The 15,294-nt window shown below is 34.2% G+C and overlaps 1 protein-coding gene across 4 annotated transcripts in view; it reads right to left on the bottom strand.

Moving 5' to 3' along the window:
- Positions 1 to 15,294, bottom strand: part of ATP2C1 (ATPase secretory pathway Ca2+ transporting 1) — a 135,644-nt gene that overhangs the window by 50,768 nt on the left and 69,582 nt on the right. For all 4 annotated transcript variants that reach the window (XM_038570826.1, XM_038570823.1, XM_038570825.1 and 1 more), the window contains 6 exons: positions 13,121 to 13,276; positions 11,921 to 11,989; positions 10,834 to 10,909; positions 7,987 to 8,053; positions 3,061 to 3,185; positions 2,125 to 2,222 (listed from right to left, as the gene is read on the bottom strand). In XM_038570826.1, the coding sequence (XP_038426754.1) occupies positions 2,125 to 2,222; positions 3,061 to 3,185; positions 7,987 to 8,053; positions 10,834 to 10,909; positions 11,921 to 11,989; positions 13,121 to 13,276 (591 nt within the window). The remainder of the gene's footprint in view (positions 1 to 2,124; positions 2,223 to 3,060; positions 3,186 to 7,986; positions 8,054 to 10,833; positions 10,910 to 11,920; positions 11,990 to 13,120; positions 13,277 to 15,294) is intronic.

Here is a 15,294-nt window from a genome sequence, read left to right as displayed (position 1 = left end):
CAATGACTCTAAATCATCAACACACACCATATTGGGTATCCTTAACCAAATCTAACACTCTAAATATCAATATTATTATTTTAAATCCTACATAAAATGGAATTAAATAAACTTAAGTACAACTTCTGTCAATTTGTCTAATGATAGTGAATTGGATGCAAATATAATTTAAAATATGGTACCCTTCTTAAGTAGTGTCAACGAACATATTAGCTAGAAAGCCTGTTAAGACTGGGGTTAGACTAGAACTTGTCCTTACCTAGCTTCAAAATTAACCAATACACATAGAATGACATGTATTTAAGAAACTGCCAAAATAGGGATCTCTGGGTGGCGCAGTGGTTTGGCGCCTGCCTTTGGCCCAGGGCGCGATCCTGGAGATCCGGGATCGAATCCCACGTCGGGCTTCCGGTGCATGGAGCCTGCTTCTCCCTCTGCCTGTGTCTCTGCCTCCCTCTCTCTCTCTGTGACTATCATAAATAAATAAAAATTAAAAAAAAAAAAAAAAAAGAAACTGCCAAAATATTATTTTTAAAATGAAGTAATTCATCTATTAATTTACTCCTCCCACACGTATTTACTACTATGAGGAAGGCCCTGTGTTGGGCAACTTAGTTCTGCTCTATTAACAACTTAAATAGTATAAAAAGGAACAGAAAAGTTTACCTGGGCTAAAAACCAAGAGGCATCAAGTTCTATGAAAACAATATCTAAGGCCAGTTCTGGGCAGCCAGCAAAGCTTTTTTAAAGAAGTGGGGTTGAATGTTTATCACAGCAATATCCATAATAGCCAAACTATGGAAAGAGCCCAGATGATGTCCATCGACAGATGAACATCTGTCGCTAAACTGCATATATATATATATATCCCTTGTATATATACAATGGAATATTACTCAGGCATTAAAATGAAAGGAAATCCTGCCATTTGCAAGGACATGGATGGAACTAGAGGGCATCATGCTAAGAGAAATAAGTCAGAGAAAGATAATTATCATATGATTTCACTCCTATATGGAACTTAAGAAACAAAACAGAAGAGCATAGGGAAGGAATGGAAAAATAAAACAAGACAAAATGAAAGACGGAGACAAAACATAAGAGACTCTTAATCATAGGTAAGAGGGGAGAGATGTGGGAGGATGATGGACTAAGAGCACAAGATGTAATGAGCACTGGGTGTTATATAAGACTGATGAATCACTGAACTCCACCTCTGAAACTAATAATATACTGCATGTTAATTAAATTTAAAGAAAGAGGGATCCCTGGGTGGCGCAGCGGTTTGGCGCCTGCCTTTGGCCCAGTGCATGATCCTGGAGACCCGGGATCGAATCCCGCATCGGGCTCCTGGTGCATGGAGCCTGCTTCTCCCTCTGCCTGTGTCTCTGCCTCTCTCTCTCTCTCTCTCTCTCTCTCTCTCTCTGTGACTATCATAAATAAATTTAAAAAAAAAATTTTTTTTTAAAGCTATATGCTTAAAAATAAATAAATAAATAAATAAATAAATAAATAAATAAATAAATAAATAAATTTAAAGAAAGAAAGAAAAAGTGGGGTTGGAACTAAGTTGCAAAGGATGAGGTAATAGACTGTCCTATACACAGTGAGAATAGCAGCAAAAGTCCTGAAATAGGAGGAATTTTGCTACACTGAAAGAATCATAAATCTGTGTATCTGGTGCCCAGAAAGCAAAGTAGAATATGTAAGGATAAAGAAAGAAATAAGGAACAAAATATGTAAGGGCCTTGAGAGGCCATACGTCAGGATCCTGGTCACAATGGAAAGCCACTAAAACATCTTAGTTTTGGGAGTGACTTGCTAATATTTGGTTCTAAAAGACCCCTCAAGCTGCATAGACAACAAAAATAAAAGTTTGGTAACAAACGGCTGTAGGAGTGATTAAAAGACAGGTGCCAAGGATGATTCAAAGTTTCTGGATGGTACAAATGGAGTGTACAAGTGAAGTGGGATCAAGACCAGTAGCACAAGGAAAAGGCTCTGCTGGTGATGAATTTATAGCCGTTTTGAAGATAAGACACTAGAATGGTTAGGAACGTCTAAACACCAAGTTTCTTAACAAAGAAATACAGTTGTTAAAAAAGGAAAAAATCTATAGAGTACCTCAGCATGCAGACCATCCGAAGTAAATATGTGAGTAACAGTCATTTCATTCTTTGTCAGTGTTCCAGTTTTATCTGAACAAATCACATTACAGCAGCCTATAGAATAAATCATTACACGTCATCAAAAGAGTCAGGAAGAAATAAACAAGTTTATATTAAAAACACTGGAAGCCTGTCCTACTTCTCTAAATTTTACACAAATTAGGCTCACTGATAATTTTATTTTCTCTCATTGTGCTTTTCACCATTAAGTTCTGAAATTAAAATTAAAAAATAGTGATAAATGATGACTTTTCCTTATTAACTTGCAGTTGAATTTCTACAAAGCTTCTCAGTATTAGCTTTATATTATAATGTTACATAATACATTTTCTAAAGTGTTAAGGGTACTTAAATATAAACCCATATAAATTTTCAGTAAGTATTTTTAAGTATTTTGCCTTCTCAATAGTATAATGCAAACTAAAAAATGAAATTCAGTATTTTTGGATTCCTAAATTTAAAAAAAAAAAGAAATTTCACAGCATAAAGTTTTGTTGTAGCAACATTTAGCAACTGTTGTATATTTACTGTTCTTATCAGCAAATTCAGCTGGAGTGTGATTTCTAGGATCTATGATAATTATCTTGAGATGTCAAAAGAAGAAGATTCTATTAATTTTATTCCAAGGTTTCATTTGTTATATATGGATTTTTTACATAATTTAAGCATTAGAACATTCCATGACACAGATTTCTCTGAAAGTCCCCAGTCTTGAATGATACACATTTTTAATTACCTTTTCTGGTCATGAAAACCATACTTAACTTTGCCACAAGTCAAATATCACTATGTTAGCCTCTCAGACAAAAAAAACTGTTGCAACCTGATGATTCACTGTTGATGTAAACTAGCACACTATTGCTTAAGTATGCTTGTATTACCACATACTTACCCAGAGTTTCAACAATAGGCAGTTTTTTCACAATGGCCCTTTTCTTCACCATTCTCATAACACCAAGGGCTAGAGTCACTGTGACCACAATGGGAAGACCTTCAGGAATTGCTGCCACAGCCAAACTGTAATCAATATATACTTAGTATTGAAGTATAAATTAAATAGTACCTACAGCAATAATTTCAATTAGCTTTTACTTAAAACAGAGGCTAATAAAAATACAAAGTTAATACTGTAATAAAAAAATACTTAAATAAAAATTAAGAGGAAGGGAAAGCTAATTAACATTTATGGGATACCTACTAGCTGCCAGGTTAAGTGTAGTGGTTGAAGAATGTACGTTTGTGACATCAGATTGCCTAGATTTATAGCCAAGGCTTCACCAAATTTTACCTCTTTGACTCTGAGCAATTATTGCTCCACTCCTGTAGTTTAATTTTCTTATCTAGAAGTGCAGATAGCAGTGACAGATATTCAAACAAAAACTTATACATGACTACTCATAGCAGCAATACTTACAATGGCCAAAAGATCACAGTAATGTCCATCAACCGATAAATGGGAAATTGTGGCATACCTATACAATGAAGTATTATTCTGCCATAAAAAGAAATGAAGTACTGATACATGTAAAACATGAATGAGCCCTGAAAACATTATGCTAACTGAAAGAAGCCAGACACAAAAGACACATATTTTTATTCCATTTATATGAAATATTAACAATAAAACAAATCCATAGAAACAGAAAGCAGGTTAGTGGTTGCCAAGGGCTGGGGAGAAGAAAGAATGGTGAGTGATTGCCCAATGGGCACAGGGTTTTCTTTTGGGGGGATGAAAAGTACTGATACTCGATAGTGGTTGTGGTTGTACATTATGAATGGACTTAATTCCATCGAATTGCACATTTTTAAATGGTAAATTTCGTGGTATGTGTATTTTCTAACAAAAGATTAATTACTTCATTGTTTCCCTTTGCAATTTTTTAAAAAGTCAAATTAAGTCTATTTTTTATCCCAGTACAAATATTAGCTCCAAAAAATATATATATATATTAGCTCCAACTCTCCTACAGTTAAGGACATATGCATTCTTGTTCTTCATTCTAATGTTGCTGCATCCACTGCTTTTACTCATCAACCTCTATTATCTATTTTTTCTTTAGCATCATCTAACTTGATATCATTAGCATGCTGTTCCATAAGCATTTTTTAAGTTTTTCACGCTGTTTACAGCTTAATTCTAAAATCTGAAAGCCAATGGATGACATAATACCATTGTCCAAATAGTCTACACTGAAAGAGTCAAAAAATACGTGTTTATCAGGGCACCTGGGTGACTCCATCAGTTAAGTGTCTGACTCTTGATCTCAGATCAGGTCTCAATCTCGGTCATGAGTTCAAGCCCTATATTGGGCTCCAAAGAAATATGTGCTACCATTAATACTTCCTTCTCTCTTTTGAACTATTCTATGCTGAAACAGAATCCTCTTTTCTTATGCTTACATTAACCCTCACTATATCAAGAAAAATAGGCATCATCATTTACAATATAGATCTATTGGACCATTCCATTCTTTTGTTTTTAAGTCACTTCATGAACAATTTGCAGAGGAATAAAATGGATTGTGAAAAACTTCATTTGAAATTTTGAATTTTAGGGATGCCTGGGTGGTTCAGCGGTTGAGTGTCTGCCTTTGGCTCTGGGCGTAATCCCGGAGTCCTAGGATCGAGTCCCACATAGGGCTTCATGCATGGAGTCTGCTTCTCCTTCTGCCTAGGTCTTTGCCTCTCTCTGTAGGTCTCTTACAAATGAATGAATGAATTAACTAACTTTGAATTTTAACCTCAAACTATATTCCTGGATTTGAAGGTATATCTGAAATGAGCAATGTCCTTTGGATGCAACTAAACACAGCCTGGAATATATTCACTTTACAAAAAGTAATTTCAAATTCAAAAAATATTTCCAACAGGTTATAGGCTTATCAATTCTGGTTGCACTTTTTGCATTTGTGTCTTCAAAATGCAACAACTTTTGAAAATGTGGATGGTTCATAATTCTGTTGAAAAGAGAACAGTTATTGTCTTAGTAACATAGTTTTTAGACTTATAAATACCAATAACATAAGTCCAGTTAAGCTTTTCATTTCTGTCATCTATTTCCTTTTAATCACTTTTATATTCATACCAGCCTTTGGTATTTCTCCACTTATAAATGGTATAAAGTAAAAAGTTGGTAAACAAATATTATAAAACATTAAAGAAAACTGCCATACACATCCTTTTAACAAAAATGGGTGGTCTAGGTTCTTGTTGGAAAACACTGCATGATGAATTCCTTGCTGTAGAACGACTAACTGAAAGGGAATACCTGTCCTTCCTTTTTTGTCCTTAGAAATAAACTATTCATTCATTAGTTCAGGAATTTCAGAAAACCTAGACTGCCATCCAAAGATTCATAGCATTAAGATTTCATTTATTTGATTAAATTTCACCCTCATCATTAGAGTGTATGGTGGCTCTTTGTCTCTTTGCTTTCATCTTTTGGTTCACCCAGTAATTCTTCTATCAATTATTCTTTGCCATTATGGTGAAAAGTGAAAAAATAATGATTGCTGACTTTAATGAATAGGAAAGAAAAAAAGGCAACTATAATGACTGTATCTCCAGACCCCTTTTATACTTGTAAATGATGATGTAATACTGAGCAACATAATGAAAAAATTAAAGGATAACAGAATAATGCTATTACATCAACCTTATAAGTGATGTCATCATTCTGCATTCTTATTGTTTTACTCATTTTTAGGACAGGTGGAAATAATTATTAAAATAATTAATAGGATAATGAAATAACAAAATGTTTCAAGACACAAGAAAAATAAGGTCACTAAAGATCCCATAATATATCTTACTTAGATTTATGAAAGGATAATGGATCCATAATTGCAAAGTAGAATGAGTTTTATTCTATTAAAAAAAATGTTTAACGCTTTGTCCTTTGTAAGACCTTGAAGTAGGAATAAAAATCATGATATGTCAACCTTCACAAACAGAACTGCCCCCTCAAAAATACTAAAAATCTAAAAATGAGTCTAATAGATAATATGCTTATGTTTAATATCTCAAACTCATACCCCATTTTAAATTTATTTTGTATGCAACCCAAGATTGAAGCCAAGAGTTTTAAATTGTATGTTTGCCCCTTTAGGGGAAAAGATACACTGCTTCATCCTATCACAAATATGTTTTAACCTTATTCAACCTACCAAGTCCTTATAATACATTTGACTTTTTTTTAATTGTTTTTGTTCTAATATTTGAACTATTACTTTCTACTCCTACAATACAGCTGTCATCCAGGATTTCTTTTCCCTAGATGCCTAGGTAAGTTTCACTCTTACTTATATCCCATCCATCACCATTTTCCTTTTATCATCTTTGTTTTGCTAGAATTCATACAGGACAGAGAAGGAATAAATTTTCTGATTACTTGCCTATCTGTTTTTAACTAACTGGATTGATACCTTGTCTCCGTCTAGATTTAGACTTAAAATCCCTTCCCCTCGTACTTTGATAGCACTGCCCTACTGTTCTCTAATGTAATCCAATGTTACTGTGGAGGAAGGGTTAATAAAATCCTTTTCCCTTCTGCATTTGATTAAATCCCTAGCTCTTTTCCCCTAGTGACCTGGTAAGGGTAGTTATGTCAACTATGTTGCTAGGCAACACTACTTCTGATAAAGGGATCTCCTGATTGACTGTCTATGGAATATTAAGAATTCTAATTATTTTACAGGAAGCCATCACTTTGGATTTCCTGAGTGTAGGTGACTCTTATAACTGGACATGTTTCTTGCAAGCACCCTGGAAAGTATATGTTTCCAGAGATGTTGGCTCCCACGGACAATGAAACATTTTAACCTAGGGTAGCTCGCCCACACATAAGGTCATCCCAATCTCTTGTACCTGAAGCTGAATTGCTGCACAGACTCTCTCAGAGGAGTGCTGCCTTAAGTTGCCCCGCTGTTCAGGGCACAGGTACCAATTGTGACCATGAAAGTCTTGTGAATTTAGTAGTCTAAAAAGATCCTATGATGGAAACTGCAGCTGCTGATGAGAAGTTTGATACCAGTCTAATTATCTTTCCTCTATAGAAGACCTAACTTGTTTAATTTAATAATGATGCACCTAGGTTGGGAGTTTTTTCCATCCTGCTGGGCATTTACATAATCCATACAAACTATAAAAATTTCATGTTTTGCTTCTGATTGAAAAATATTTATGTATCATTTCTTATATAATTTCTTCTTACCTCTTTTAAAACTCCTATCGGTTAGATATGGTATTTATTAAATTATTCTCTTCATTCTGTTTTAGACATTTTGCTCTATTTTTGTGGAGTCCTCTTTGGCTTTAATATTATAGCCCTTAAATTCTATTTTCAATTTCAGCAATAAAAATCACAATTTCTAAAAACTTTTTGTTCTCTCTTCTGCAATAATCTGTATATCGTGAATGCATGTGTATCACAAATGCTTTCTAGTTTTCATTTTTCTGCTAGTTCTTGAATCTTCTGTTTTCCTCTGAGATTGACTATTCAATTTCTATTATTATGGTCTTTCTCTTTCATGCTGCTAGTTTTCAGTTACACAATCCTTAACTGTCTATTTATATATAAAAATGCAATAGTGGACTGATAATACCAGACATCCTGTACAGGTTTTATTCACTGCTATATATGTAGGTTTTCATTTTCCTAGAATTCATTTCAATATATGAATTCTGAAGTATTTAATTAGAGACACTATACTCTTTTATGCTCGTATAATACTTCCATAATAGAATATAACCTATGCCTCTCAGAGAATTTATAGAGGGAAAAGAGATTTTAATTTATAAACAAATGATCAGAACTCACCTTACACTAATAGTAAACATTTCCAGGATATCTTTTCCTAGTAACCAGCCAACCAACATGATGATACCTGGAACAGAATCAAATAGCTATTTTTCCCTTTTATCTATAATCACATAAGTATAGATGGGATAGAATAACAAGCTGAGGACACAGCCAAAGAAGTCCCTTGACATAAAGTGCATCAGAAAAAAAAAGAAAAAAGAAAAAAAAAAAAAAATAATAAAGTGCATCAGATCACAATTACAAGATTTTACAAAAATCCATTAAGCAGGAGTGATCAAACTAATGCTGCTTAAAGTTAATGCTACATAACACACACACACACACACACACACACACACACAGAGTTATACCTTCTATTGCCATTCCTGCCACCCTCCCTTAAAGCAGTATCTGAGGATTCCCACTATAAGAAAATATTAGCAGTATTTTCATACAGCAGGGGAAGCGGGGGTAGAGTAAGACACACAAGTCTTCTATTTATTATCAGCTTTGCAAAAATAAACCCTGGGACTTTACTTCTCATAACTAAATATCCAAGCAGTACATATAAAGTTTGTACTGCAAACAAAAGAATATTTAGGACTTGGCTCAGAGTGATAGAGCTTACATAAAATACCTAAAATTCCATTAACATTAAAAAATTACTACTTTTATGGCATGTACAAATAAAATCAATTAACATAAACCAAACAAAATACTCTCTGCTTTAATCTTTCTCTCTGAAATAAAGGGGGCACAGAGTGTACCACTGGTTTTGTGAGAAAAAAGCACAGCATCAAGATTGTATTCTAGGTCAATATAAACATTTAAATAAGTTTTTTTTCATCTTTCTACAACTACAAAATCATAATCTAGATTGTGACTCTTTAAGATCCTATTTCCAATACTTTCTTGAGAAATTATGTCCAATGAACTATACCAGGGAAGCTATAATCTGTGGGCCTCCTTCATGCTTTTGTAAAAAAAAGGTTGCTGGAACATAGCCACATCCATTTGTTTATGTATTTTCTACGATTGCTTTCCTGCTGATGGCAGAGTTGAGTATTTCCATCAGAGAATGTTGAAAATACTTTGGTATGGACCAAAGGCTAAAGAAAAAAAAAAAAAAAAAAGCCTGCAGACCTTTCATTTTGATCTTGACCTTTATCCTCTATCACAACAACAACAACAAAAAATATGCCCAATGAATTATATTCAAACCAGGTAATCATAAAGTTGAAAGATTTCTATCATTAAATGTGAGACAGTTTCACAGTACAGCATTAGTATAACTGGGGAGATTTAATTGGCTACATGCCCTTAGATTTATCAAATTCCCTATAAATTCTGGAAAATAAACAGCAATAAATTAAGGGAGTATGAGAATATATACACACTAGTTAAAAATGAGGAATGAAATACTTTTCTACCTTCTACTTTATGATGAAGACAGATGGATCAACAGAATTAATATTTAAATAATTTAGTTGAAACTGCATAACAAGTCTGCTTTAACTTAAAGCTGTATTACTGATTTTAAAACATTAGGCTAACAAGAATAATTAAAATAATAGCATGGAAAAATTAAAGGTGCAAGGACTCCAAAACTGATTCAAGTGTTTAATGTATGATAAAGATGTCATTTCAACTCAGTGAATATAGAATAGACTATAGAATTAATGGTATTGGGATAATTAAGTTTTGAGTAAAAATGTTATGAACTCTACCTTAAGTCTTATACTAAAATAAATTCTAAATAGTAAAATTAAGTGTCAAAGATAAAAACTAAAGTAGTAGATTGATGTTTAAATAGATATAAACATAAACACTTTCCACAACATGGAGTTGGGACAGCTTTTACGAAGATAACAAAGACAAACTATAATTGCAGATATTGTTAATAGTACAGTTATATCAGAATCTCAGGACACAAAGATGTTTCAATTACAACTCTATCCTGTACTAAGTTTATTTTATTTATCCCTTAAGGGAATTTAAAATTTGGGAGGAAAATATTTAACAAAAGGATGGATATCCTAATTATATGAAGAGCTGTTACCAACCTAAGACTCAAGGGATAAGATAAACAGACTGCAAGTCATAAAATAAAAAGGACCCATACACACAATGACAAAAGTGCTCAGTTTCTCTATAATGAATTGTGAAATAAAATAATGAGAAGTCTTTTATTCATCTGTTCATGACAACAAAGCGGGCAAGGGTGCTGGAAGAGAAATAACTCTGCCTTGCTGATGAAAGATATTATTTGGCAATATGAAACAAAAACTTTAAAAACATGGCAAACATGTCAAAAATCTAAAACTTGCGTGGATAATCTGTGATCCAATAATTTTACTTTTAAGAATTTAATAAGATACCTGCACTGAAGAATCATTTATATAATTTTAAAAACTCAAAAAACAGAAATGTCTACAAGAGTTCTAAGATATTTTTTCCTACATAATGGAATACTATACAACCACCTATTTCATGACATCAATTCAATGAGCATCTATTTAATGACAAGGTGCTTATGAAGAAAATGTGAAACAGAAAAGGAAAAGTAGTCTATGAATCATACTATCCATTTTGTTGAAAACGAGAAAGACAAATACTAAAATGTTTACAGAAATGCTCATTGATTATAATAATTACAGAGAGTTCTAACTTATCTTTGTAGAAAAGGACAATAGTTGGGGACTAGTTTTATATTTTTTAAAAAGTAGTAGCAATCTAAAAATTCATTAAATGAATAAATGTATGCATCTAGCTAAACTCCCCCTTCCCACTCAAAAAATTAAACAATTTTAAAAACCTAAGTAAATAAGTAAATAGATGAGATATACATACTCACTCTTCTCTTACCTATTATACCAAAGGAGTAAAAGGAAAGCTGTTTTCCTAGAAGGTCCATGCTCTTCTGCAGAGGGGTTTTTGGTGCCTTGACAAATTGGAGAAGAGTGCAATGATCTAAATTTAGTGAAATACACTAGGTGCCAGGGACTCCGCTAAGTGCTTGACATATTCATGCTCATTCTTTTTTTTTTTTTTTTTCATGCTCGTTCTTAATATACCCATGATGTACACAACTCTCTCTTGGTAAGTATTACTCCTTTTATGAGGAAACTAAGGCTGAGACTTTTAAAAGCTTGTTTATTTGAAAGGGTCCATCATGCTCCTCATGCCTATTTTTGAGAAGAAGCCTATTCTCCCGATCAGCTTCTCCAGGACTTTATTACCATCAACTGCCCCCTCACTTTTCCAATCTTCTCCTTTCTGTATCCACAAACAAGCTTACAATCCAAGTCTTTTCCTCCAGTTGGCTCCCTGATCTGCTACTGCTAACTCCCTTCTCTAGCACTCCTTCACTGCCAAGCTTCTGGGAATGGCTTTACACACTGCATCACATAGTGGAATCTTGGCAGGTTACCTGAGAAATCCAGATGATTTGGAGAGAATATGACATTTGTAGAATGCAACTTCCTTTTATATACATAAGGAAGTACTTTCAATGGGAGAACTAATCTGTAATATCCTTAAACAAGAGTATCTTCCAGGTTATTTTACTTTGCAATTTTTTCCCCATTACTTGGAATTATATAAAGTTGGGAATTTGAACAAGACAAATATACTATTTAATAATTTTTAAAATTAATATGATAAAGCTAATTTTTAAAAAGAATAGGCCCTATAAATAATTGGCTATAAACCTTTTTCTCCTATAAACAATGAACATCAAAATGTTTTAGCATATTAGCAATGTCAACTCAAGCCCTTTCAAATACAGTCTTTCTAATTACGTTTCTAAAAACAGACAACTGAGTGATACTCCAAATAAAATACTACTTTCAACAGTACATAAAATAATCCACCAATATTTTCTGTCCCTCTACTTACAATGGAGAATTTTAGATTTGAAATTAAAATATCATTAACACAACTAAGTACTTACTTCTTCTGCTTGCATCATCTTAAAAACCTCTCCAAATTCAGAATTTTCTCCTGTTCCAATGACAATACCCTAAAAGAAAAAACAGGAGAACAACATTTACTTTCAGATGGAATCACCTCTCTTGAGTAAAACCAAAAACTCTTACTTTCTCCAAAACCTTGTCCACGGTCAAGACGGCTAATACACATATCCAAGGTTCCCTTAGCAAATTAACTTTGTGATAGTACTACGGATCACTAGTATTTATGCCTCACCATATAAGCCTTCACCCAATTCTGAGACGCATTCTTCTTTTCTTTTTATTAAAGATTTTTTATTTATTTATTCATGAGAGACACAGGCAGAGGGGTAAGCAGGCTTCTCACAGGGATTCCCAAAGCAGGACTCGATCCCCAGACCCCGGGATCACGCCCTGAGCCAACGGCAGATGCTCAACTGCTGCGCCACCCAGGTGTCCCTCTGAGGCTCATTCTTTGTCTATATTAATATTTCTGAAATTCAAAACTGTCTTATACTCAAGAGAGACCTTTAATGTAGTTTATTTTTCCCTTCAAATGCTACTGAATCATGTCTTTTATATTTGTGAATCCAGGAAAAAGAATAGCTAAAATCCATCATTAAGTGAATGATATGTGGACAGAATATTACAGCCAGTACCATTATCAATTAAATTAAAATTTTATTTAGCTAGTAATGAACATATCCATGTACTGCTGTTTCTATCTAAAATAAACAAATGAAAAAAAGAACGGCTACTGAGGACTATGTTTTTAAAGGCTCCATTATCGGGCAGCCTGGTGGCTCAGCAGTTCAGCACCACCTTTATTTAGCCCAGGGCCTGATCCTGGATACCCAGGATCAAGTCCCATGTCAGGCTCCCTGCATGGAGCCTGCTTCTCCCTCTGCCTGTGTCTCTGCCTCTCTCTGTGTGTGTCTCTCATGAATAAATAAATAAAATCTTTTAAAAAATAAAATAAAAAAATAAAGGCTCCATTATCTGGCAAATGGCAGAACTATGGAATATTATCCCTCAGGGACATAGCTTCTTAGTCTCACACACAGTGGCTACAAGTTAGGTTCAATTCTGTCATTTCTTTGTCATATAATTTTAAAAGAACCACACAAAATTAGAACTAAAAAAAAAAAAAAAAGGTTGAAAACAAAGGAACTACTACTTTCAAAACAAGAGGAAAAAATTACCTTTGCTTTGCCACATCTGACCAGTGTTCCCATGAAAGCAATGTTACTTCTTGATGCAAGATCTCCATTAGTTGCAGCTGGCTGAGGAGCGGTCACCTTAGAACAAGGTGTTGTCTCTCCTGTCAAGCTGGATTCATCAATGGAAAGATCCACAGCCTTGGAGAATATAAAGCACTCCATTAAGTTCAAGTTTGAAGATTCTGCTACATTTAATATCTGAAGAGTTTGTAACCATCACTTCTTCCTCAAATATCCCCTAATAATTACTCAAATCTTTTATTATATCCATTACTCTAAGAAGACCCAGAACAAGTACAACCATATTTAAAATATGAAGTGAAGTCAGCAAAATGCAACATGCAAAATAAATGCTACACTGGGAGATAAAATTAGCAAATTTCAAAATTCAACTAGAGAAAAAGAACACTATCTGAGATTTGACTTTATCTAGAGAAAACAATTCTCATGATAAAGTATTACTTCCTAATTTTGCCATGCTCTGAAGTTACAAAAATGTGTTTGGCAAATTTAAAAAAAAGCTACCTAGAAAGAGAAATATAAATACAAGATATAAAAGGTACTGAGAAAGAAATCATTTCATCATTTTGGGCTCAATTTTCATGAAACTAAGAAACTTGCTATATACATCCTTACATTGAACCCAATGTAGATCAGCAAAAATCAAAAACGTATATAATGTTTCCATGCAGATCATGAATATCATATTAGATTTCATCCAAGCAACAGGATTCAATTCTAAGGGTTTCAGCCCTAACACAATTTCACTCCTAATACAATTAAGTTTTAACCTACTCTAGCATGCAGAAAAAAAGAGAAAAGAAAGAAAAAAGAAAGGGAGGGAGGGAGGGAGGGAGGGAGGGAGGGAGGGAGGGAGGAAGGAAGGAAGGAAGGAAGGAAGGAAGGAAGGAAGGAAGGAAGGAAGGAAGGGAGGAAGGAATCCTCATTCTATAAGTGAGAAACACTGCAGATGTGACCTGGCTTTGTTTCTGAAAGTATGAGCCACAGAACAATAGTTCCAAGGATGTTCAAAGACACTGAGTATAATGCGATTGGCAGATCACACACATACACACAGAATGGGTACCAAATTCAAATAAGTTTTAGAAATACTGAGTTAAGAGCTAAACAGCTTTGGTAGTGCTTCCGTAAACCTTCAACAGGTCTGTGTGAATAACCTCAAATGGAATACAGATACAACAGGGACTGTCAAAGTGCGGTCCCACATAACCAAAATTACCTCTCCCTACCTTTTCAGAACTTGTTAGAAATTCACTACCCTACTTCAAATATGGAGGTGGGCAGGGTAAACCTAAAAGACGTATTTATAAGCCATGCAGGTGATTCTGAGGCATACTTTGAGAATCAATGAATAGTATTTCACAAATTTCTTTGATCCGTTTTATTCCAGAAGGTCTTATCCTAGGGTCTTTAAGACACTTTGAGAAACTAAGACCCAGTGCATGGTATTAACTCATTTTACAAGTTAATTCACTCACCCAAAAAACATATTATTGGCTACCTTAACTGTGTACCAGGCACTGAGATAGATTCTAGAAAAGAAACAAGGGAATAAACCAAGAGCAATTAAATGACTATGCAGTCTTTTTGCTATTATAAATTGAGCCGGTGTTCTCAATTAGGCCTCTTGATTGACAGCGCGTACTATGTATAAAATACTCTAAACCTGGACTCCTGCTGGGTTTTGGTGGGGGGGGGGCAGGTGGTAGGCGGTAGATAATAAATCTCAACTTTTAAATGGTTCATTTTTTTTCATAAAGATAAATGTCTCATAGAAAATATTAAAAACTGGCGCAGCCCGGATGGCTCAGCGGTTTAGCGCTGCCTTCAGCCCAGGGCGTGATCCTGGAGACCCGGGATCGAGTCCCACGTTGGGCTCCCTGCATGGAGCCCACTTCTCCCTCTGCCTGTCTGTCTGTCTCTCTCTCTCTTTCTCTCTCTCTGTCTCTTATGAATGAATAAATAAAATCTTCTAAAAAAAAAGAAAATATTAAAAACTGGCTCACTGATTATCCCTATCTATAAAGTAAGTTATATCTTAATTCATCAATCTCATTGATTCATTCACTTAACAAATATTTATTAATGCCAGACCCTGTATTATATTATACACAGTGGGAATCAGCAGTAAACAA

Source organism: Canis lupus, chromosome 23, assembly GCF_011100685.1.
Source record: "Canis lupus familiaris isolate Mischka breed German Shepherd chromosome 23, alternate assembly UU_Cfam_GSD_1.0, whole genome shotgun sequence".
In the NCBI taxonomy this organism is placed as follows: domain Eukaryota; kingdom Metazoa; phylum Chordata; class Mammalia; order Carnivora; family Canidae; genus Canis; species Canis lupus.
This window is presented reverse-complemented; position numbering and strand designations above follow the sequence as displayed.